At 50.9% G+C, this 25,565-nt stretch overlaps 1 protein-coding gene across 1 annotated transcript in view; it reads right to left on the bottom strand.

Moving 5' to 3' along the window:
• CSMD2 (CUB and Sushi multiple domains 2) overlaps positions 1-25,565 on the bottom strand; it is a 734,622-nt gene that overhangs the window by 161,217 nt on the left and 547,840 nt on the right. The window contains exons 27-30 of the mRNA XM_014578911.4: positions 25,129-25,320; positions 22,802-22,940; positions 21,663-21,850; positions 434-628 (exon numbers count right to left, since the gene is read on the bottom strand). Of these exons, the coding sequence (XP_014434397.4) occupies positions 434-628; positions 21,663-21,850; positions 22,802-22,940; positions 25,129-25,320 (714 nt within the window). The remainder of the gene's footprint in view (positions 1-433; positions 629-21,662; positions 21,851-22,801; positions 22,941-25,128; positions 25,321-25,565) is intronic.

The following is a 25,565-nucleotide window of genomic DNA, read 5'->3' on the forward strand; positions in this document are numbered from 1 at the left end:
CCCCCCGGGGCCTCATAATGGACAGCTAGGAAATCATCTGCACCCTGAGTAATTTCTCCCTGCCCGCAGGCAGTTAGTGCTTTCATCTTCCATTCCAACAGGAATAAAAACAAACCTTCCCCCACCCCCGCCCTCCCATTTCCTGCTGAGCGCGCTACTGAAAGGGACACCTGTGCGTCTGAACGGCAGCCATGGACAGTTTGGAGCTGGCTCCTTGCTCACTCCTCCGGCCTTACCTGTAGGGTTGCCAGATATTTAAAAAAAAAAAAATACTGAACATGGCAGGCAAACATTGGTTGCGCAAAAAAAAAAAAAAATTGTCCCCACCGGCCTTCCATCCGAGAAAAACAGAAAATACCGTTTTTTATCCGGACAAGGGCGGTGAAAACCGGACTGTTCGGGCGCAAACTAGACACTTGGCCACCCTACTCACCTGTGCACGTGGGCCGAGGTTTGTTCCACACGGGTTTCCCATCCCCTCCCATGATGCACGTCAGGGTGGAGACGCCTTCGATCTCATAGCCGCCGTCGCAGTAGTAGGTAATCGTGGAGCCCAGTTTTAGGTCTGTGCCCACTCGGGTGCCATTCTTAACTGACCCAGGATCGAAGCAAGACTCCCTGGGGTTTTCTGCAAGAGACCAGCATGAAGATGCCCATTCAGCAGGTTATAGGCAGAGCACGGCACTGGGAGGCAAGAGCCAAGAGTTCTACGACTAACAGCTAAGCCACAAAGGGACTCTTGTCACTGCAGAGTCAGCCTGGGGGGACGGGTTACAGCCCAGCCTCTGCTTTCACAGCATGGAACCTCCACTCTCTGCTGTGAGGCCGCAGGGGACATCACTCGAGGGCTGTTCGTCCTCCTGTGGCTTCCCACAATCCCCGGCGTATGCCCACAAGGACTGACAGGATCTCCCACAATTCATAAGAACATCAGAAGGGCCAGACTGGGTCAGACCATCTAGCTCAGTATCCCGTCTGCCAACAGTGGCCAATGTCAGATGCCTCAGAGGGAGTGAACAAAACAGGGAATCATCACGTGATTCCTCTCCTGTCACCCATTTCCAGGCAGACAGAGGCTAGGGACACCATTCCTATCCATCCTGGCTCATAGCCATTGATGGACCTAATCTCCATGAATTTATCTAGTTCTTTTTGAACCCTGTTAAAGTCCTAGTCTTCACAATATCCTCTGGCAAGGAGTTCCACAGGTTGACTGTGTGCTGAGTGAAGAAAAACTTCCTTTTGTTTGTTTTAAACCTGTGACCTATTAACTTCATTTGTTGACCCCTAGTTCTTAGGTTATGGGAACAAGTAAATAACTTTTCCCCATTTCCTTTTTCCACACCAGTCATGATTTTATAGACCACTCTCATATCCCCTTTTAGTTGTGTGTTCTTGGTGTGCTGGTGCTATTACAAGCAATTTTCTTCATTGGTCTTCAGTTGGGGTTTTAATTTTGCTGGCATTCCAAAAACCATAGTCATGGAGGCGGACACTTAGGGCAAAATTTTCAAGCCAATTAAAAAAAGGGCTGAGGCACTTAGAAAAATTTTACCCATAAGGCCCAACGAAAGGCAAGTGGAGTTAGGCTCCTAAATCACGCGGGCACTTTTGAAGATTTTTTTCCCCCCAAGTCCTATAGCCTGGGCATAAAATTATGGTTGATATTACAAACATATGTCTAAGCCCCTTCCTAAGCAACTATGCTCTTCCACAAAACAGGCAGATCCCAATTTCGAAGACTGCTTTTCTGATCCGGGATTCCACTTCAGCCCATTATATCAGAAACGGGGAGAAGGAAGGGGGAGGGTGATTGCAAGATTTGAACCCAGATCCACATCCGGATTCCAAACACATTTTCACACCCTGAGGAATCTGGTGATAATCACATCCCTGATTTTGGTTCAGGCCCATCTCTAACTTAGGCTATGTCTAGACTGCAAGCCTCTTTCAAAAGAGGCTTTTTCGAAAGACACTTTCGAAAAAGCCTCTTTAAAAAAAGAGCATCTAGACTACAACCAGTACTTTTGAAAAAGCAAGCCGCTTTTTCGAAAGAGAGCACTCAGGCAGTCTGGATACTCTCTTTCGAAAAAGTACAGTTTGCATTACATAGCGCCTTTTTTCGAAAGAGCACTTTCAAAAAAAGGCGTTCTTCCTCATTAAACGAGATTTTTCCGTGGTTGAAAAAACTGCCGCATTCTTTTGATTTACTTTCGAAAGAACGTGGCAGAAGTCTAGACGCAGGGGAAGTTTTTTCGAAAAAAGCCTGTACTCTAGACACACACTTAGGCTGTGTCTAGACTGGCAAGTTTTTCCGCAAAATCATCTGCTTTTGCGGAAAAACTTGCCAGCTGTCTACACTGGCCGCTGGAATTTCCGCAAGAACACTGACGATCTCATGTAAGATTGTCAGTGTTCTTTCAAAAATACTATGCTGCTCCCGTTTGGGCAAAAGCCCTCTTGTGCAAATCATTTGCGCAAGAGGGCCAGTGTAGACAGCACAGTACTGTTTTGCTCAAAAAAGCCCTGATGGCTAAAATGGCGATCGGGGCTTTTTTGCGCAAAAGCGCGTCTAGATTGGCACGGATGCTTTTCCGCAAAAAGTGCTTTTGCAGAAAAGCGTCCGTACCAATCTAGACGCTCTGTTCCACAAATGCTTTTAACGGAAAAGTTTTCCATTAAAAGCATTTGCGGAAAATCATGCCAGTCTAGACGTAGCCTTAGTGTCGAAAGCACAACATGGTGGAGGAGATTGTCATTCAACTATTTACTGGTACCAAATCGGGCAGGTAGAGCCTTGATTGAAGCCGATGCACGCATCCGTTGCTGAACTGGAGACAGAACGCAATGCGCGTTGTAAATCAGAGCATGTAATTGCATGTGCAGGCTGTTCAATAAGGGATTCATTCTTTTAATATAGCTTGGATGCCCTGCATCTATCCACAGCCTCTCTCAGGCACTTATCAGTCCAGCATCTCACAAGCTCAGTGCTCTAACCCACAGCGACATACGGGGCCATTTGCTAGCTGGTTGTTAATCCAGATGTGTAGCGTGACTGAGATTGCTGCAGAACGACAACGCGCAATTAGACAAAATGAAGACATTTTTCATTCTCTTCCCCATGCCTCGCAGACTTCAAATCCCCATTTCCATTTAAGAATTCCAGTAAAGACTGCAGATCTGTCAGGTTGCGGAGATTGTTCTGCGGCTTCGGAGGGACTTTTTAAAAAATGAATGATAATTAAGAGTTATAATTATTCCTGTGCTTTTGTCATTTAGAAACTGCTGATTAAAGTGCAGGGCTTTTTGGTGAACAGTGGGATCTGTGAATAAGCACAGCTGCCTAAGAATTATAATGCACAGTTTTAATTCTGTTTGAAAGTAAAAAACATTCAACCCTTTCCCACCAGGGCCTCTCCTGGCCCCCTTGTTTGTAGAGAAAAGTAGGATTAGCTTTGTGGTCTTCTTCATGTGACAGCTGTGCCATTAGACAGTGGCTGGGATAGGTGGAGAAGAAAGACTGCAAAGTACTTCCGTTAGGGACAGTTGAACTGGGCCACAGGAGGTAAAACCACTCCTCTTCTCTAGAGGGAAGCACAGCCTAGTGGTAAAAGCACAGGCCAAGGAGACAAAACTCATTGGTTCCTTCCCTGGCTCTGCCACTGACTTGTTGCATGACCGTGGCCACCTCACTTCTTCTCTCTGCAGCTTTCTTCTCTTAACTGTAAAATGGGATGTTGCAATTGAGTTGCCTCCTGGAGGGGGGGAAGGCAGCATGGTAGGAGGCAAATTTAGCTGTTTGTAAAGGGCCCCGACCCTCAGACATAAGGTGGCAGAATAGTTCTGTTCTCAGAAGTTAGAACTTTGTTTTTAATTCCATCTTTTCCCGCAGTTCCAGCCTGGGCAGAGAGAGATTGGTCATGCTGAACAGTAAGAGGCCAGGCCTGGGGGCCTCATTTCACCCAGGACAGTGCAGAGCATAACCACAAGGGGGTGGACCAGGAGCTGCCATTTCGTCTCTTTGAACCCTCAGTCTTTGGATAACGACCACGGCTGCTCAGCCCTGGCTACATCGGTGAGCAAGTGGCCTTCCCCAATACTAATATTCTTCTGAATATGCCTACCCCCGCCAGCAGGGTCGGGCACAGCGACCCAGACCTGGAACAGAGGCCATAAGCTGGGCCTGCACCACAGCGTTAGGACCCAGTATTAGACACTGGTGCCGACATCAGAAGTGGAGCTGGGGTTGCCAGCAGGCTGGCTGTAGACTAGAACTCATGGCTGAAAAGGCACCCTGGCAGCTCTGACTGGGCTGTGAAATGTCTGGCTGGGGGCGCAGTGGGGCTAAGGGCAGGCTCCCTGCCTGCCCTGGCAACTGCAGCTCCTGGAATCAGCCCCCTGGATCCTATGCGTGTTGCTCGCTGTCTCTGCCCCAAGTGCTGGCTCTGTAGCTCCCATTGCCTGGGAACGGAGGCCAATAGGAGCTGCAGGGCCGGTGCCTGTGGATGAGGCAGCGTACAGAGACACTTGGCTGTGCCTCTGCTTAGGAACCAGAGGGGGAATATGCTGCTCCCTCTGGGAGCTGCTTGAGGTTAGTGCTGCCCGGCGCCTACACCCCGGAGCCTCCTTCCACCAGCCCTGCCCCCCCCTTACCATCTGGAACCCTTCAATCCCAGCACAGAGTCCCCTCCTGCACCTCAAAACCCTCATTCCCAGACCCGCTCCAGAGCCTACACCCCCAGCCAAAGGCCCCTCCTCCATGTCCCAGGCCCTCTCCTGATGCCCCTCCTGCCCATCAAAATCTGTGGTTCCAGCCTAGAGCCCCACCCTGCAGCCCCAAACCCCTCATCCCCAGCCCAACCCCAGAGCCTGCACCCACCCCACACCCCCAAGGCCCTGTCCCAGCCCTGATCACCCTCTTGCACTCCGAACCCCTCAGTCCCAGCCCAGAGTCCCTGCACCCCAGCTTCCTGAGTGAGACTGGTGACAACGAGGGAGGGAGAATGGGACTGCGAGTGAGTGATGGAGGGAGGAGAAATGTAGTGAGCAGGGTTTGGGGCCTTGGAGAGAAGTGTCAGGGGCCTTGAAGGGACAGGGAGTAGTGCAGGGGTGTTTGGCTTTGTGGGAGTAGGAAGTTGAAAGCTGCAGCGGAGCCCCGCCCCACGCATCTGCTGTTCGTCTTTGGCTCCATGGGCCTGGGAGCGAGGGACCCCCAGGCCCTTCCTGGTTTTACGTTCCATGCCCTGGAAAAGGCGGAGGTGCTGCCTCCCGGCCCAGCCAACCCACGTACATCACAGCCCATGAGACATTTGCAGGAGTAAACACTGCACTCTCTTGTCCAAACGGCCTCTCCGTTCTGCCGGCCCGAAGGCCCCTGGAATGCCGGCATTCATTATGAGCTTCTTCCCTAACGAGGCAGCACCCAACGGGGTTCTCCAGGCCCCCGTTAGGGCTCTCTTGTTCTTTTGAACAGTTTCCCTGCATTTCATCTCGCAAGTGGATGCCGCCGCAACCTGCCAATCAGCCTCCCGCCCGGCTGTCAGATGCTGCAGCCACACGCTTGATCTCAGTCTCCGCGCTCGCTTTGAAACATCATGACGCGCGGCGCTCCAGTCATGCCGGCTGACGGGGGCTGGCGGCTGATTGCTGAAGTGTATCCCTGCTGCTCTTTTGTTTTCTTCCTTCTTGGTTGTTTTTCCTTTCCCGAGAGAGTCCGTGCTTTGAGGGACAAGACGTGCCTTCGCAAGGTGTGCAGATGTTTCCTCTTGGCATGCCGATAATACTCCCACCCCAACCCACCAGCTCCTTCCTGACCGAGTCTCCGTGACAACGGCCAACACTGACCCACGAATGTGTTCTCAGAGCCACGTGGCAGGACAGCCTCACGTTTAAGGAGGCCTTTGGCCCAGTGGTGACAGCGGGGGATTGGAGTCAGGACTCCTGGATTGGATCTCCAGCACCACCGACAGACTTATCATGTGACCCCAGCACGATTCCGTCTCGGGGACCTTTGATTCATCCCTCTGCAGAACAAGCATCGTACCGCCATAGTTCCCACTAAGGTGCGTGGTTGCGTACAAAAAATTCTTCCCCCACTCACCTCCTCTGGAGAGCCATGTGGCAGGCGGCTGCTCTGGTGGGAGGGGACACCTGGGACGGTGTGGTGAGGGAGCCGTTGGGGTAGGGGACCGGGACCTGCTGTGTGGCAGGAGGGAGGCTTGCTCCAGTGGCTGGGGCTGCCACGAGGTAGGAAGAGCCAGGGTCTTTTCTGGTATCTGGGACTGGGAACAAAACCTGCCTCATGATGGGGGGAGGGGGTGTCTGTTTCGACAGCTGGGCATGGGACATGCCACATGGCTGGGAGAGGGGGGATTTGCTCTGGCAGCTGGGAATGGGACATGCCACAGGGCCGGGGGTGCGGGGTTCTGCTCCGGCAGCTGGGAATGGGACATGCCACAGGGCCGGGGATGGGGGGTTCTGCTCCAGCAGCTGGGAATGGGACATGCCACATGGCCGGGGGAGGGGGGATTTGCTCTGGCGGCTGGGAATAGGACATGCCACGTGGCCGGGGGAGGAGGGATTTGCTCTGGCGGCTGGGAATAGGACATGCCACGTGGCCGGGGGAGGGGGGATTTGCTCCGGCGGCTGGGAATGGGACATGCCACATGGCCGGGGGAGGGGGGATTTGCTCTGGCGGCTGGGAATAGGACATGCCACGTGGCCGGGGGAGGGGGGATTTGCTCCGGCGGCTGGGAATGGGACATGCCACATGGCCGGGGGAGGGGGGATTTGCTCTGGCGGCTGGGAATAGGATATGCCACGTGGCCGGGGGAGGGGGGATTTGCTCTGGTGGCTGGGAATAGGACATGCCACGTGGCCGGGGGAGGGGGGATTTGCTCCGGCGGCTGGGAATGGGACATGCCACATGGCTGGGGGTGGGGGGGGTTTGCGCCGGTGGCTGGGAATGGGACATGCCACATGGCCGGGGGAGGGGCGGTTTGCTCCGGCGGCTGGGAATGGGACATGCCACAGGGCTGGGGGTGGAGGGTTCTGCTCCGGCTCTGGGAACATGTGTTAATAAATTGGGTGCCATGGCGGCACACACCCAAACCAGCCCACGTGACCGCAGTATTGGTGCACAAGCCAAAACTCACTCTGCTCGTGGTTGGAAAAATCTTAGAGGGACACTGCGTACCTCCACAAGGTCCAGCTCTGCAGAGTAAGTGGGGACTGCTTCCCAACCTGTCCTGCCTGGCAGCGACTGAAAAACATTTGGTGTCTTGCATCAAGTAAATTCAGTGGTCTCATTCCAGTTCCAAAGGGACACCCAAAACTGTCCGCAACCAAAACTGGCCCTCTACCAAGCCAGCATGGCATAAAAAGCAAAGAATGAATGAGTCAAATACGGCCTGGATAGAAATCTCTTCTCTGACAGCTAGAGAGCACGGACAGGACACTGAAGGAAACTGGTGCTGCAGCCGTCTGCATTGCATCTGTCCTGCAGGCAGAGCACAGTAGCCTCAAAGGCTGTTGCTATGGGGCTCTTTGTCAACACTAAATCCTCAGACAACACTCTGCGGAGTCACATAAAAGAAAATAATTGGCGTGAAGTCTCATTTACCAAGACAAAATACAATAAACTGCAGCATTCCCTTGCTGGGATCCTCGGCTGCTCAACCACAGCCGTTTTCCCAGATGCCAATGCAGCTCTGAAAGAAGCCCGGCCTCTCTTCCTTTGATACCACAAGATCACAAGGCTCCTTTTCAAGGCACATCCCTGTATTTTCAAGTGCAATACGATGACTCATTTTTAGGGGCTGTTTGAGCCATTCCCCCTCTTCAGCTCTCTCTGATGCTAAACGCGACTGGATGTTCTACAGCATGTCCGGCAGGGAATCGCTAAGCATGCGGCAGCTCCGTGGGGATTTCAGTTTTCAGAAAGGAACACCGGAATTGTTGCAGGAATCATCTTGCGTGTGTTTGTCAACCTGGGAGGGGCACCGCCGGTTTGATCAGTCAGGCTGTGTCTAGGCTACATCCCTCTTTCGACAGAGGGATGTAAATTAGACACTTCGAAATTGCAAATGAAGCGGGAATTTAAATATCCCACGCTTCATTGGCATAATCATGTAATGGCGCTCTTTCGAACAAGCACCATTTCAAAAGTAAAACCGCAGTCTAGACGCGGTTTTGTCGAAAATGGCAGGGTTTTTCGAAAGATCCTGTATTCCTCAAAAAATGAGGATCTTTCGGAGCAGGAGGCATAAGAGATCTGTCGAAAAAGGCTTTCTTTCTCAACAGATCCCTCTCTAGACTGCTGCGTTTTGCTGACAAAGTGCTGAGTCAGCAAAACATGGCGGCCATTTTTATGCAAATTAGGTGTGGGATATTTAAATCCGTGCCTCGTTTGCAATGTCGACCTGCCTAATCAGCATCCGTCTGCTGACAGAGGGATGCAGTCTAGACATACCCCGAGAGTCAGATGCTGAGATGAACTTTCAGGGAGTCTAGCCCAAGGGGAGGAAGAAGCAAATAGCCAGTTCTGGGGGCTGCTGTAGGTTATGTCAGCTTCCCCAGAGCTGCCTATAGCCAGCAGCAAAAGCCAGAATTGTGGAGCAGCATGTGCTACAGCCCAGCCTCGCCTATCTCTCATGCCATCCTATGCTCTTCCCTAGGCTAGGGATGTGGTGGTGGGAAGGGGAGGAGGAACTGGCGTAGGACTGCCTATGGTAACCCTACAAAATCCCCCCCCATCCCCCTGATAAATTTCTCCTCTGGCCCCTTCAGGATTTTTCTGTCCACTATAATCTACCAGAGCTATGTATGGGGCAGAAGCCCTCCACTGAATTTTGGGGAACTCCTCTGCACTCAGTCACTGAACAGCTTCAGGACTGATTTCAACAGGGATCCGCTTAGCTACATTTCCCGTTCTGAGCCCCCCCCCCCCCCATTATCCCAAAGAGAACCATTGTCCCCCAGCATCCGTGTGTTCACGTGAAACTTATGACCAACGCAGGCACGACTGCGCTGCACATTGTACGCCACAATAATACTGTTCTACACAAGCAAAATAGAACAAACCAGTAGCATGTTCATTGTAGTCACTGGAATTATTGGGTAATGCTCAGGGATTCCAACAGCCCTCCAAAATGTACTTGCACATAAGCGCCTTCTACTTTAGGGATCATTTCAAATGCCACTTGAAATTTAAATCCCCTCACCAAAGGCATGTTTTTTCCCCATAGATCTCTCTTGCTGATGGACCGTAATACAGCTTTAAATCCATTCTTATTCTCCTTGATGCTGCATTTAAGGTATCATTACAGATGAGCTAGCCACTATAGAGAAAGACGGGACAGATCTCTGACAGTGCACCGACTACAAAGCAAACCTCTCCCGAGGTTGAGAAAATGCAGTTATTCTTCAAATTCCAGTCCAGCACTTCCGGGTGCCAGCTGGGATGAAGAGTGAAACAAATGGCACGGAGGTGCAAAGCAGAAAGATTTGACGGCAGGCTGGCTACCTGGAGGGATGTGCTCATGGAGCTGCAAAAACCTCAGAGGTTTGGGAAATTCAGATAAGCACCAAAGCATCCGAACTACTGAGGTGCTTACTAAAACCCAACGCAACCTGAGAGCCTTTGGAGGTTCACCCCGTGCCACAAATGACCCCAAATCTTGGTTTCAACAGAGCTTCCTTTCTAACCAGTGACTTTTTTTTCAGTTCTCCAGAGAGGTCAGCCTCATGCTGAATTTGGACAAACTCCCTTTGCAGACCAACAGCCTGTGGTGCCATTTCACCGGAACAGGGTCTTGAGAAGAACAGGCAGGGATACGGAGTACATTTTAGCAACTGGAAGGAAACGACCTGACACATCAATTGCGCTACAGGTTGAACCTCTCTAGTTGGGCATTATCTGGTCCGCCAACTTTCCTGCTCCAGCATAATTTTAATTAGCCACATGTCCACTGCTCATGGGTATGGCCAAGTTTCTTGTGGTCCCATGACGTGTGTTTAGAGCCACCCGTCCTGGTTCTCAGCAGGTATGTGTACACTAGAGTTCTGTTGGAAAAACATCTGTTTTTTTGACAAAACATGAGAAACGTCCACACTGCAATTGCGTTCTTCCGTAAGGAAATCAAAAGAACAGAGGGATTTTTCTGGCATTGGTAATCCTCATTCTAAGAGGAAGAAGCCTTTTTGAGAAAGAGCTCTTTCAGAAAAAGGCGTGTGTGGATGGGGAAAAGGGAGTTCTTTCGAAAGAAGAGGAAAGAGGATAAAGCACAGGTGCCCTGGTGTCCGTTCTGTTCATAGCAATCACAGCTTAGACGTGAGAGAGAGTCCATTCAGTGTGGACGCTCTCTTTCGAAAAAGCAGATCGCTTTTTCAATGCGCTTTGGCAGTGTGGATGCTCTCTTTCGGAAGAAGTTTTTTTTGGAAAGATCTCTTCCGAAAAAAGCTGCTTCCGAAAGAAGCCTGCAGTCTAGACATAGCCATGTTCTGTGCTGTGATGTAGCTCTACTCTACCCCGGATGTCTTTTAAGAGCCCAGCACACAGTGGAAGTGTTGGTAACAGGAGCGGTCTGAGGCCGGCTGCGGCAGCTGGCGCCCCAGGCAGAATGAGCGATCGGTGCCCCCGCCTGCACGGCCATCCATGAAGTGACGTCATCATCGGGCGCCCAGGGTGCCCCGTGACGTCATCATTGGGCGCTGTTGAAGGTGGCGCCCTAGGTGACGGCTGAGTCGGCCTATAGGCCCGGGCCGCCCCTGGTTGGTAATGCTGCTAGACAACACTGATCTCTGGTGGCTTGGCAAATTTTCTGGTTTGGAACCAGTCAGGTCTTGAGGGTGCCGGACGAGAGAGGTTCAAGCTGCAATATCGTTTGTAAAACGCAACTCTGGCATTTTTTTAGGTAAGGGCCTTCTTCTGCAAGGCACAGTGGTCTTCCAGGGTGAGTTGGGCACACAATGGAGACTGAGCCCCAATTGTGGGTGCTGAGCACCGGAAAATCCTGCAATGAACTCTTTGGAAATGTAGACTCCGGATGCACGTGCATAACCCCATGTTAAAAATATGGCCAACAGAATGGGGAGTGAAGGCACCCTGGGTCCTGTGTTAATGAGAACAAGTGACTCCCAACTCGTAGCAGGAGTTAGGCTGGAAAATGGGGAGAATAGATTTAGATGCACATTAACAACACAAGGATTGTGTTTTTAGCCATGGCTCCTCAACCATGCTGATTCTGTCCAGCAGGCCTTATTGTTTGAACTAGGGATGTAATCGTGTAGTCGCTTAACCGATTATCTGATCAGCAAAAGCGTATAGGTTAATGCTATAGACTACATGCATTTCCCTCCCCACCCCCAGTCAGGGGCTGCTGCCACTCTATGCTGCTGCCTCTGTCCAGTTCCTGCTTGGCACCCCATGTGGAGTGGCAGGGGACTCCTCGGGAGTGGGGCTGGAGTGCACTGGCTGCCAGTCCTGCCCACAGGGACTGTAGACTAGTCAACTAACCCAGAGTTTCTCAAACTGTGGGTCCTGACCCCCAGCGGGTCGCGAGCAACTTAGAGGGAGGCCGCAAGCAACTGAAAAGGTGGTTACAGCAATGGAGAAGGGGGTCATGAGCAACAGAGAGGGGGGTCGCGGTATCACAAGTTTGAGAACCTCTGAGCTAACTAATAAGAATTCGTGAGATTACTCAACGATTCAATTGACCAATATTTAACATCCCTAGTTTTAACTATACTGGTCTATTAAAAGTCATACCAATCCCCATATGGAAGCAGTTATATCAGTAGAAAGTGCTTCTACCAATATATCTTCTTCCTGTGTAAGAGAAAGGAAGTAAACTTATGACACACGTTGTTGGCCTGGGTGTATTGGTCAGGGATATGAAGTAAAAATATCGAGTAATGACTTTTTCTGTATGGGGACAGAAATGAAAAATCTGGGAGGAGGAGGGAATGTATTTCAATTTGATCGGATAAGGTTTGCTCAAAAACTTTCATCAAATCAAAGAATTTCAAAAATAACCCCAAATTCAAAAGAGGAAAGCTTTTCTATTTGCTCGGAAAGATTTGTTTGCTTGTTTGTTTCAATGTGGTTGTTATTGTGGGGACCTGTTGTCCCCTTTGGGGGTTTCTTTTTAAAAAGCTGGCCCAATATGAATTACAAACACCATTTTGAAATGGAAAATCCAAACAAAATATTGAAAAAAAGTCAAAATGGTCACAAATTAACAGTTTTGCTTCATTTTTTCCCCCCTCGGTCAAAGCTTTTTCACCTGCATTTACAAATTGTTTTGGTGCACCAAAAATGCCTTTTTTTGAAGAAAAATGAGTCCAAAAAATTGTGCCCAGCTTTAGCGTGAAGAGATGGGATCCCTGACCAACGTAGCTGAGGCAATCAAGTGCTCTGACTACGGCCATGTTGCATACAAGCAAACTTCACCTTTAGCTCATTTTACTTGCGGGAGAAGGCACTGAAATAAATGATACCGGCAAAAGCACTCCCCGTTTAGATCTGGCCTAAGATGCCTTCCTACCAATTTTCATCTTTCCCTTCTGTGCCCTGCACAAGGACCATTGAGACCCAAACCATTCTCTTTCTACACAGTTCTTCCTCTCCCTACCCAGTGCAAAAGTTGCCCTTTCAGACCCCTGGGTCCCCAATCAATGGCACATAAAGAGCCAGGGCTGTTTGAAATTCACCAGGCGTGTTCTAGCTTGAGGCTAGCAATCTGATCCCAGTCCCTGAGATGATGTTGGATTTCCAAAAGGGGCTGGTGGATGGCTGCTGTGTCCTTCCCTGTATGTTCCTGGTGAAGAATTACAAAGTCTCCGGTAATTAACAATGTTTCATCTGGGGCTGACAGGCTGAGAGATCTCGCTTGAGGACCTAGAGACATGTTGGTCTATGAGTAGGGAGGGGGGGGAGGGCTGACCCTATGCATCGAGATGTTACAAACAAGCCAGTGTTTTTGAACTGTACTTGGGATTTGGCTCTGACAATAAGCCCGACAAGATATTTGATTTTTCTTTCATATGCTCTTTCCCCTCCCCCCTTCTTTTTCTTCTTCCTCTAATTCCCTGAAGTTCCTTTTTCGGCTGCTTCTCAAACTCCTTCTAATGCGTGGGGAAGTTAATGAGCAAAGTTAAAGCCTCATTCTTTTCTCCCAGCAGTTTAGCTTTGTGGGAAGTATGTAGGCGTGATTAACTCTGTAGGTGTGTTTAGGGGGGAAAAATAATACTGTATAACGGCCCTAATTTAATGAGGCCACCTTTTGTTCACTATGTTTTGGCTGACAAAAAAAGGGGAGTGGGAACGGAGACAAAACCAAAGACCTTGATTTGTACTCAAAAGAATTCTAATTAAAGGCTAGAAATTTTGTTTTAATCCGTTCAGTTTGAAAAGCTACTAATTGCCTTTGTCTTACTCGTTTCTAGCTGGGTTCTGGAGCTGCGTCCATTCATTCAGAATGAGAAACAGAAGCAGATTGGCCCTGTCTGACTGTCACACCACTTAGATTACCAGCTGTGGGGGAGGATAAAGTATCCACAGGAGGATAAAGTCTCAACACCCCCGTTTTACAGATGGGCACAGAGAAGGGGCGAGATTGGGCTCAGAACACGTGGCAGGTCAGTGGTAGCATTTGCCACTGATCCCAGTCTAGCACCCGATCCACTAGACTGGGGCGGGGCAAATACCGGCCCATGGGCTGGATCAGGGTGAGCCCACTGCCATATTTACCTGCGCCTCTGCAGGTATGGAGGGATGACGGCTCCCATTGGCCAGGCACGGTGATCTGCGGCCAATGGGAGCGGTGCTCACCTGTACCTGTGGAGTTGCAGGTAAATATTGCAGCAGCGACCTACCAGCGGCTAACCCTGGGGAACAGCTGCTGTTTTATTGCCTACCCCTGGACTAGACCATGCTGCTTGCATGTTCAGGTGGGGGCAGTGAGTTCAGCAGTTTGTCCAGACACATTTGAAAGCAGGCAAGCCCTCCCAATGGGGTGCCTCATGTGCCTCTGGCATTCCTTCTTAGCTCCTGCTTAGTCCTAATTTCCCTCTCTGCATGGGCCTGGCTTCCCCAGTTCCCTCTCTCTCTGCCCCCATCAGCTGCTGGTGAGTAGCAGGGGCTTGGAACGGCCTGGAAAGCCCATTGACAGGCCAAGCCCTTCCTTTCCGTAGAAGCCGGAACAGCACAACCTCCCAGGAATCCAGCCTTCCTTCGTCACTCACGTCGGAACCACTAGCTTGGGCAGCGGGCCCAATGACAAGTCTATCCCAGCAGTGACGGGCCCAGGCAGCTTGACACGTCGTAGGAATGAGCCAAGTTCTCCCCTTGCGTCCCTGGAAACACCCTCCCACTCCTGGCTCCAGCTCTCAAATTCTCAAGCACTTAAGAACGAACCAAAGTGCTTGCGCAGGGGGCAGGATTCTCCAGCGTAAGGGGGCGGTGAGATTGTGCCCTCTCGCCTCTACTCCAGGGCCCAAGGTGCTCAGAGATGCACATGCGAGCTCCAGCGGCTGGCTGCTTTGAGCAGCATGCAGGGGCATGGCAGACGGGGGTGTGTGTCTAGACTACAGGGTTTTATCGTCAAAAGTATACCTGTGTCTCCAGTACCGCTGCGTTCTGTCGATAGTAAGTCGACAGAACGTGGCAGTTTTGTCGACGGCGGTCAACCTCATTCTACGAGGAATAACGCCTTTTGTTGACAGAGTTCTGTCGACAAAAGGCGCTATTGTATCCACGCTGTGCTTTTTCAAAAGAGAGCGTCTAGACTTTCTGTCGAAAAAGCAGCTTGTTTTGTCAACAGAACTGGCTATAGTCTAGACTCTCTTTGTCGACAGAGGCTTTGTCTGTCGACAAAGCCTCTGTCGACGAAAGCCTGTAGTCTAGACGTATCCAGGGAGTCCAGCTGGGAGGTGGGACAGTGGTGGGACGGGTCTGAAGGTTTAACAGGCCAGATTCTGCCCTTGGCCTGTATATTGCCGGCCCCATCTCTACCGCTGAGGCTACAGAGCCCGCATCGTTCTCCCTCTGAGTGGTCTCAGTGCCTCTGGGTTCCGCTAAGAACAACAGACTGTCTGGATGTGCTTTAATTTCAGGCCTCCCTGAATAACAATGCTAGCTTTGCTACTTCTCAGCCTGGCTGGAAAGCAAAGGGCAGTTAAAGAGACCAGCTTAAGACTTTAATCATTTCTTACCCCCTTTGCCCTTAGAGCTGGATCTACCAGGTGTGTTTTACTCTCGATTCCCCAGAGAAAGAAATAAAACACTTCAAAGGCCACAAAGCTGCTGCTTTAATAAGAAAGGACACCGGGCTTGGCAACCGCTTCCCTTTGTAAATACACTTTGGGGCCAAAGCTCTTTTGTCTGATATGTCTGTGCCACTCCGATGGGAGTAGCTCATGCATAATGGAGAGCACAATTCATCCAGGCCGCATGCGCGCCTCAGTCAAGCAGGAATCCGCAAATCGCCCTTTAAAGGTGGGGCGGCCAGGAGGGAGAGGGAATCGGCCGAGCATACTGGGGTTTAGCTCCTTTATGAGAACTCAACGCTAGTCCAACCGGTCACCCGACCTGCCCGGGGATAGCCATTGAGCTGGTCTGCCCTAGAGGACGTAAGCGAGGGTCAAGAGCTGGTAGACATGCAGCATGGAAAGCCAAGCAGGGGAAACCTCATTAACGGAGATGGAAGCACCAGGAGAGCCACAGCACCTAGGCACAGTCCTGTGAACCTCAGGTGTGCTCCATCGATTTCACCCCAGCTGGCCCTCTGCCTGCCTGTTGTTTGTGTGATCAGCTACTGCACTACGGCTCCGTCTACACCTAGAGGTTTAAAGCCCGGCTGCATCAAGGCTTTGCACTGAAAGTGTGGCCAGGCCATGAACTCTGGGAGAGCGCGCTCTATGTCAACCAGATGTTTTCAAACTGTTTTTTCTCATGATTCACTTGAAGAAAAGGAGTGATGCCGCAACTCAACAGAATGTGACTGGAGTGTGGGCTCCAGGGCTGGGGCTGAGGATGAGAGCTTTGGGGTGTAGGAGGGGGCTCCGGCTTTGGGGGTGTCAGGGCTGGGGCAGGAGGGGCTTCCCTCGAGTGGCTCCCAATCAGTGGTGCAGTGTGATTGTGTGTGTGTGGGCCAAGGCATCTTCCTGCCTCTCCTGGCACCGCAGACCAGGCTGCGCCCCAGAAGCAGGCAGCAGCAGGTTCCCAGCCAATGGGAGTGTGGAGCGAGTGCTCACGGCAGGGGCGGTGCACGGAGCCATGTGTGCTCCCTCCACCCTTCACTGAGCCGGGCCTGCTGCAGGCCACTTCTGGGGTTCAGCGCAGTCTGCAGTGCCAGGAGAAGCAGGTCACTGCTTTCACCCCCCCCCACTGCTCTCCTGATCCCCCTGCAGCAATGCCCGACCTTCCACCACCCAGTCCAGCACAGCCCCCAGCGCTGTAACCTGCTTACACTGGTGCTGTACGATGCTGTATCTCGCTGCGTGTGTGTGTGTGTGTGTGTGTTTCACACTCCTGAGCCAGAAAGTTGCGGCGCTGCAAAGTGCCAGTGCTGACTTAGCCTCGAACTCTCGGAAGAAAATCTCTTCCTGTGAAAGACTGTCCCCTGCGGCCCTAGAAGCACAAATGCCACCCAGCTGGCAGCAGGCTCCATCCTGCAAGTGCCAGTTGAGGCCTCTTAAGAACTAACCGAAGCGCTCACCCCCGGGACAGGATTCAAACCCTCAGGGCCAGATTTTCAATGGGCCTCAATAAGGCAGAGACTGTCCAGTGCTCAGCTCTCATGGTGAGACTTCTGGGAAGAGTCTCGCAGAGAGCTCAGCACTCCACACATGAGTGACTCTTGAAAATCTGCTTCCCATTGTGGGCACTGAGCCCTTTTAGAAATTCTGAGCAGAGCTAGGGAGAAGCGGAGAGTGAAACTGACGAGAAACAAAATGCAGGACAATGTAGCAAGAATGTGAAACTCACCAGCCTCGTTCTGCTGCTCTGCTTGCCCCATTTCTAGAACATTAACCTGGCTTGGCTAGCTAGACACTCATTTCGTGGGGGGAAAATGAATGGAGAAAAGCAAGCCAGAATGCTTATACAGAATGCAAGGGGTGTTTGTGTGGTTTTGTGTGTGTGTGGTTTCATGTGTGGATCTATTTTTTATATGGGTTTCTCCCTCCATCTCCACTTTGAAGATAAAAAGGATTCCTAGATTTTCTTTTGCTCTCCCAAAAGAGCCAGTGGGATGGATTTACAGATACATAAAAGTGCCTTGATGCTGCCCTGGCAGCATTCTGGGGTCTTAAGGTGAGGATAAATACACACGCTTTGGCCCTGAGAATCACCCCCCCTCCCCAGTACAATGGGCCCTTCAGAGCAGGAGAATAGCTGCTATACGGACTCTATGAGGACATCCGCTTCAGTAAAAAACCTCCGGCATGGAGCCTGGGCCACCGGACTCAGCTCGCAGGGTTCGTGTTGCAGAGCTAAAATCATTTGAACTCAAGCTGGAGCTCAGACTTTGAGACCCTCACACCTGGCCAGGTGTCAGAACCTGGCATCCAGCTCCACCCTCAATGTCTAAAATGCATCATAGCCCCAGCCTTGTGAGGCTGTGTCAGCGAACCTGGACCAGCTGTGATCCTTTTATTGTAGCACTGATGAACCCTACAAGGTCTCTTCTCACGGCCTTCAGTGTGTGTGTGTGTGTGGGGGGGGGGATTAGAGGCACACCCAAAACCCACAGCGCTACCGTGGTTCTGTGCATCCCAGGCCACCCCAGGGAGCAAAGGGTAAAATACAGTAGCCCTGAGGCTGCTCTAACTTATACTGGAGAGTGGAGACAGGTGCCTACGTGGCAAAGCATGACGCACGCAAAGGTGACTCCAAAACACCTCCCTCATGCCCGGAGTCACTTAGCACCAGGCCCTACACTTCCAGTTTGGGGAAAAGGAGAAACCTTCCAAACTTTGATCTGGTGTCGAGTATCACAAAACGCTCCCTCCCCTTCCCATTAATGCCCATGGCTGAACAGGCTGTCATCTCAATCTTCCAGACACCTCCTGGTCCATGGAAAGCAAGCCTGGCTCTCCTCTGCATGGCAGACGAAAGCACAAGCCGGAAACCAACCCAGCCAGCCCCAGCCGTGGGGAACACCCCATCATGGAGACCAGATATGAACCAAGTATGGGAACCCCAGAGAAATACCCAAACCAGCCGCCATGCCGTGACGGTTCCCTCGTTGCCTGCATCTTCTCCTTGTGCTGTGGCCCCGCCGCCTGAGCACCAGGCAAGCTCTAGGTAATTCAGCACAGACAAATAATTCAGGAGCAGCAGACTGGCAAAGAGTCCCAGCAAAGGAAAGCCTGGGCAGCGAACCACTAAGTTGCTCAGCGCTGGCAAAAATGCCACCGTTTGGAGGGGAAACAGCGACACAGCATCCATTTAAGCTGGGGACATGAGCAAAGAAGCGGTGCAAAGGGAGTTGCACCAGCCCAGAGCACTGGCGGCTTTTGTGTGTTTGTGTCAATGCGCCGGGCGAGGGAAATGAGATCTCGGGGGCTGGGGTGGGCTTTCGATTTGGCACGTGGCCAGCCCTGAGCACAGCGAGGCTGGTTCTACTGCAACACAAAGAATCATAAAAAACCTGGTCTCAGAACAGAACCCAACGCTCCCTCCACGCAAGTCTTACGGGCTGTGTGGAAACAGGCCGGGTTCAGTTCAGCCCATGTAACTGTTTTCCCACTTCCTCTCCAATCAGGGACCTCAAATGCCCTCATGCTCCCATCTCGACCGCCAGGGCCTGTGTAGCCGGGGTGAGAACTGGGAACACTAATGTGAAAGCCCAGCCCCACAGAAGTCAGGGGGAGCTTTGCCATTCATTTCAAAGGGGTCAGGATTTCACATTTAGAAAGGAGCTTTATATTTAAATCTCAAAACACTTCACGGGGGAAGGGGGGTCGTCCCATCACCCCCAGTCTTACTGCTGGAGAAATGGAAGCACAGAGAAGTTAAGTGTTTTACCCAAGGATAGGAGAATCAGTGGCAGAGACAACTGTTCCTAGGAGGTTATATAAGACAATGCTCATTGAAAAGCATTCCGCCTTGCCGCCCTCCCTGCCCTTCCTTTGCTGCTGATGCTAATTGCAGGGCTTGACAAACCGTGGTGAAATCTACTCACCAGCCCCGCACTGTGCATGCGTCAGACCCGCATGGCGCATGCGCGTGCCGCCAGTGAACAGGGCGAGCGGCTGAAATCTACTCTCCCTGGGCGAGTAGATTCGCTGACCTGTCGAGCCCTGCTAATGTGGATGCCAGAGTCAATTCTACAGCGCGTAACAAAACTGAATCACAGCACTGTACTTGCTGGTGAGTTTGCCCACGTTGGCTAGGCTAGGGAACCTCTCCAAGAGCCAACACCTCCCAAAGCTTCTACGTTAGCTTCTCCTGGCCCCAGGAGGAGGGGGGTGCTCTCACCTGATGGACAAACTGAAACTCCACAAATCAGGTAGTTCAGAGGACTTGATGACCTCAGACGAACATGAGGCAGCTATGAGAAAGCAAATGCAATCCTAAGGAGCCTCGGGCAAGGTGTTTTGCAATCGAGGGAGAGAAGGATGAATGGCATCATACAAGGCATTGGTTAGACCTCACCCAGAATATCGTGTACCATTCCAGTCACTCGTGTTCAAAGAAAGATGAATTCAGACTGGACCTGCGGTGCAAAGAAGAGCTACTACGAGGCTGAGGGAATGGAGGGCCTATGGGAAGGGCTGGGCTTGTTTAGCTTAGCAGAAGGAAGGCTGAGGAGAGAGGATTGCTCTCTGTACATACAGGCTGTGTCTAGACTGGCAAGTTTTTCCGCAAAATCATCTGCTTTTGTGGAAAAACTTGCCAGCTGTCTACACTGGCCGCTTGAATTTCCGCAAAAGCACTGACGATCTCATGTAAGATTGTCCGTGCTTTGAGGAAATACTATGCTCCTCCCGTTCGGGCAAAAGTCTTTTTCCGAAAAAGTTTTGCACAAAAGGGCCAGTGTAGACAGCAGAGATTTGTTTTCCGCAAAAAAGCCCCGATCACGAAAATGGCGATCGGGGCTTTTTTGCGGAAAAGCGTGTCTAGATTGGCACGGACGCTTTTCTGCAAAAAGTGCTTTTGCGGAAAAGTGTCCTGCCAATCTAGACGCGCTTTTCCGAAAATGCTTTTAACGGAAAACTTTTCCGTTAAAAGCATTTCCGGAAAATCATGCCAGTGTAGACGTAGCCCCACAGTATGTGTATATGTGTGTGTAGGAGGGAACCCCGGGGAAGGAGAAGAGCTACTCAAGCCAAAGGACAATCCTAGCCCAAGAATAGATGGGGATAAACTGGCCATAAACCAATGCAGGCTGGAAACTAAAGGTTCTTACACATAAGTAGGGTGAGGTTCTGGAACAAACTCCCAATAAGAAATGTGGGACAAACAACATAAACTCGTGTGAATAGAGTTGGACCAATTTGTGGGATTATATGGCAGGCCTATTTGAGATGGGGCGCAGCAGCACCAGGCAGCTCTGGGGCTTCCTTCCACGTTATGTCTTATATTCCTAATGCTCATGCTTCAGGGTTTTAGTTGCAAAGGTCAGGAAGGGATCTCCCCCTCCCCTGCCCCCATTCTATTTTGGACTTTTTTGTCTCCTTCAAAGCGCCGGAGGTGGCACCAAGAGTTCCCTCTCTCAGGTGCTTGGCTGGCTGGTTCTTACACACATATTCAGGGACTAATTGCTCACAACCTGGGGGATCATAGAATCCTAGAACATTAGAACCGGAAGGGACCTCGTGAGGTCATCGAGTCCAGTCCCCTGCCCTCACAGCAGGACCAAGCCCCATCTAAACCATCCCTGACAGGTGTCTGTCCAACCTGCTCTTCAATATCTCTAGTGATGGAGATTCCACAACCCCCCTGGGCAATTTATTCCAGTGTTTAACCACCCTGACAGGCAGGAAGTTTTGCCTAATGTCCAACCTAAACCTCCCTTGCTGCAATGTAAGGATTGGGAAGGATCTCTATGGCTCTTTTTGCACATGCAGATACAAATTCTGTATCTAGAACCCGGCAAACGTACGGGTATTTGCTTTCTATCCCCGGGTATCCGTGTTCCCAGATGTGCAGGCGGATATCCGCCGCTCATTTTTGCGGATACAAATTTTGTATCTGCACAGGGCTCTAGAGACTGGTTTTTTTTCCCCACCTTCCTCTGGAGAGTGTGGGGGTAGCTCACTGGACAGACTTACCTGGGTATCGCTCATGTAATCATTTACCTGCCACTGCCGGGGCTTTGGGCACTGGTGCACCTGGGTCCCTCCTGTGGGCTGTCATATCCTGGTCTAATTTCAGTGGCTGGGTTTAGCGTCTGGGTGTCGGCGTCCTGTGCTATCCGGCCACTCAGATTAGGTGATCTGGTGGCCCTTTCTCTGAGCCTCGTCCCTATTCCCAACCAACCTTCTTGCAAATTTTTCCCCCTGGAGATCAACTGCCTGGCCTCCCTTCTGTACCTTTGCACAGCCACAAGGACCGCAGCATCATCTCCAGTGTGTGGTTCATCCAGGAGCGGGGGCGGGGGTCGGCTGCCCTGAAGAACGGCACAGTGCAGAGCACGCCGTGGCCGGCGGGTTACCTGTGTAATCGATAACGAAGCCGGCGTTGCTCACGGACGCATCGCTTCGGAAAGCCAGGAAGAGGTTGTTGCTGCTGCTCTCTATCCGGTCGGGCAGCTGGGAGCCGTAGAAGCTCCCGATCAGGGGGCTGAGCGAACTGGGGCCGTCGTAGATGTGGAGGAAATCGTACCCAGGCTCCAAATTAAAGCTGGAGGAGAAACAAACAAACAAACAAAAAAAACCCCAGCAGAGCTTGAACTAGTATGTGGATCATGAGCGTACTGGGAGACAGAACAGAACATGGGGCCCCAGTGTGCCAAGAACCACAGTAAGGAAACAGCCTCTCTACCAAAACGCTTCCCATCTGAGTGGGCAAGGCAAGAGGAAACGGAGGGGCGAAATCCCCATTTTACAGATGGGAAATTGAGGTCCCAAGAAACCACGCCACATGCCGGAAGTCTCCCAGAGAGCCCACAGCAAAGCTGGGAACTGAATCTAGCTCGCCAGAGCCCCTGTCCCGCCGTAAGCACAAGGTGGCCCTGCTGACAGGTGGGAAAAGAACCCGTACAAATCGATGGTACTAATGCTGCCATTCTCTGCTCTTCCATGCAGAGAGTCTGGTTCACGAAGGGGCTTCTTGAGATGCTCGTTACGGCTCTTATGGAAAAGTACAAATTAAAGCAAGTCGCGCCAGGAGACGGCTCTTTCCCTCAGCGCAGCAGGACGGTTTAAAGGAGGAGAGGGCGCAGGCATTCAATGAAGTTTCCAGCAGCTGTTACTGGGAAGGACAAGGCCTTGCTCCTGAGTCTGCCAACGAGGCCTGGAAAGATGCCTCTTTCTGGCCAGTTTGGGGGTACTATAAGCAGAGCAGGTCACACCTTAAAACCAGGCTTGCTTTAGATTGGGGTGGGCAGGGAGAAGGAGCCGGCAGACACTCGTGGTTTTCTTTCCATTGAGTGCTCCTTTTTTCTTTTTATCAACACAGGTGAGGGGATCACTTGGGAACAGATCCACGGAGCTCAGGGACATCCCCTCTAGAGATCAGGAGATGCACAGGCAAACCCATTCGCTCCCCCTCGCCCCACCCGTGAACTCCTCCCCTTATCCCACAGGTCCTGGCAGAAGTGAAACGGACTCTGAGCGGCCCGGGGGTACATACATATTAAATACCAGGGCAATGACATAATCGGGAGAGACCGTCAACTTCCAGTCGCACTCCTTCCCCGGCGGGTAGGGCTCCGGGTACTGCGGGGACAGGATGACTCCGGCCGGCCCCGTCAGGATCCCACCGCAGGGAGCTGAAATCAGAAAGGGAGCGGTTGGGGATGAGCGATGCATGTTCAACCACCTGGGGAAAACCACTGACAATTGCGGGAAGTAGACTGCTGGGTTGAGAGCTAGACTAGGTGCCCCTGCAAGTCATGGGGAGGGTAGATTCAGAAATGGATGGAGATCGGGTAGAGAGATGAAGAGATGGATGGAATGATGAATGGGTAGAGGGCCACAGACAGCCATAGGGAGAGAAAAAGAGGGAAAGACAGACTGCTAGATTGCCAAAACACGACTGTGATATAGTTGCAATGAAGGACCCTAACCGAGATTGGGACCGGTTGTACTGGGTGTTGGACATCTACATAGCGAGAGAAAAACCGAGCCTATTACAATCTTATTAAGAAACACAAATGGGTCAGAGAGAGAGAAAAGATGCCTTGAGCCTTCCACTTTCACTATCTAAGCAGCTCCCAGTCAAAATCAAGTTTCCTGCTCTGGAAGTAAGAATACGCGCTGTCAGGCACACATGAGGCGTTGGTTTTGATTGAAGTTGCCAATGCACTAATTGCCAAAACGGACTGAAAATCAAATCTTTTTCTAAGGCTATGTCTACACAGCGAGTGTTCTCAGAAAAAAATATTCTAATGAGCAGGGCTCGACAAATAATGCAATCTACTCGCCGTGGTGAGTAGAGTGCAACCCGGAAGTGCCAGGTTCGGGCGATCTATGCATGAGCAGAATGATGCGCACATGCACAGATCGCCGGACAGCGTGGCTGGCGAGCAGGGCTCGCTGCGATTCAGCAAGCCCTGCTAATGAGGGACTCATTTGCATGAGTCGTGATCTCATTTGCATCTTTTCTGCCGATCTGTTTTTGCGCTAGGGGTTTTGCGCGAAAACAAGCAGTGTGGACGTTTTCTTTTTGCGCAAAGACCCCTTTTTCCGCAAGATCGGTAATACCTCCTTTTGGGGGGCATAAGGATCTTGTGGAAAAGGGGGGTTTTGCGCAAAAAGAAAATTCCACACTGCTTGTTTTCATGCAAAAACCCCAGCACAAAAACAGATCGGCAGAAAAGATGCAAATGAGATTGTGGCACATGCAAATGAGTCCCTCATTAGCATATTTTTTGACGAGAAAACGCGTGGTGTAGATGCAGCCTGAGAGATGCGAGTGGGAGATCTTGTGTCTTCTAACACCTGCCATGGCTCTGTCCAAAAGCAACGGACCAGAATGGCTCTAACTCACATAACCTTCACTGAAGACGACCTATGAGAATTTCCTAGCCTGCATCATCTCATCTCAGTTCCATCTCCCTGGGAAAACAAGAACGAAGATTTCCACTTTTGATGTGAATGAAATCCTCAGTGGGGGAGTAGGTAGAGGGGTACAATACACAACACTGTAATTTTAGTTCCAGCTTCCAGACAACTAATAAGGCTGTCAGCATCAAATAGAAATGATGCCATATGAGATTATTAACAGAGTGGTATAAAAATCAAGCTGTCCTGCAGCAAACAAATGCTGGGCATGTTATAAAAGTTTCCCAGCTGGCTTTAAATCTGTTTTAAGAAATGGAGCTAATTAATTTAAGCTGCTTGGGGTAACATTGCATAAACATGAATAAAGGTTACAGGATGACTAATATCTGGCTAACATTTAATTAGCCAGCTAATTGAACATTTATGACTTTTATGTGCATAGCATGACAATTGTTCTATGTTCCGGCCATGTTGAAAAAGATAAAGAGATTTTATAAGCTTCTTTTATGACGTTATGAGCCCAAGGAGAATGTCAAGGAGTTGTGCTTCAAAAAATGTTACCTCGTTGTGCCAAAAGAAATCACACAGCCAAGGTCCTAGCACAGACAATCCCGGGCCTCCTAGCTAATATCTCCTCCCCATTTCCCTCTAGGCTGTGGGATCAGGAATGTTCAGACTGCCATGCCAGACCCCTTAGGCAAACCTCATTGCACAGTGGAGCTACATGGTGAGTTTCCTTACATGTCTGGGCAGACTCCTGATGTTCTCATTTTCAGATATGGATTTTAACCTCTTCCTTGTTACTGGCTATGTGAAGCCTATTCACCCTGTTGTACTTATCCACCAAGCCAGTTGGGATTTCGACCCCCCCTTTTGACACGTTCCAACACACCTTAGCCAGGGGAATCTAGACCCGCTCGCTGTACAGTCAAAGAAACATTGCCTGGATCATACCAATGCAGGAGGGAGGGTCAGGTTGCCAGAAAAACCTGTTCTCGATCTGGACGCAGCTGATTTTGGCCTCCCCTTGCAGGACGTATCCAGGGTCGCACTGAAAGACGATGGAGTCACCTGCTTCTTTGCTGTCTCCACTTCGGCTCCCATTCTGGGGAATGCCTGGGTCATTGCAGGAAGTGGCGGTGGAAACTGGGAGTATTAAAAATAAGCAAACAAAGAAATATATAAATGCAGGTTTGCATGCCTCTCCGTGCCTGGCTTACCCGACTCTCTCCTGCACATTCTATATGCTGCTGGTTGAAATTTTTCAATTCGAAAAAATGTTTTTTGTGGGGGGGAAGGGGAAACTTTTCAAGAGCGGTGTTGACAACTGTTATGCTTTTCTCACATTATCTGGTATTCTTCGTAAAGAACAGCGCTTGGAGTCATGGAAG

Source organism: Pelodiscus sinensis, chromosome 26, assembly GCF_052426305.1.
Source record: "Pelodiscus sinensis isolate ZL-2025 chromosome 26, ASM5242630v1, whole genome shotgun sequence".
In the NCBI taxonomy this organism is placed as follows: domain Eukaryota; kingdom Metazoa; phylum Chordata; order Testudines; family Trionychidae; genus Pelodiscus; species Pelodiscus sinensis.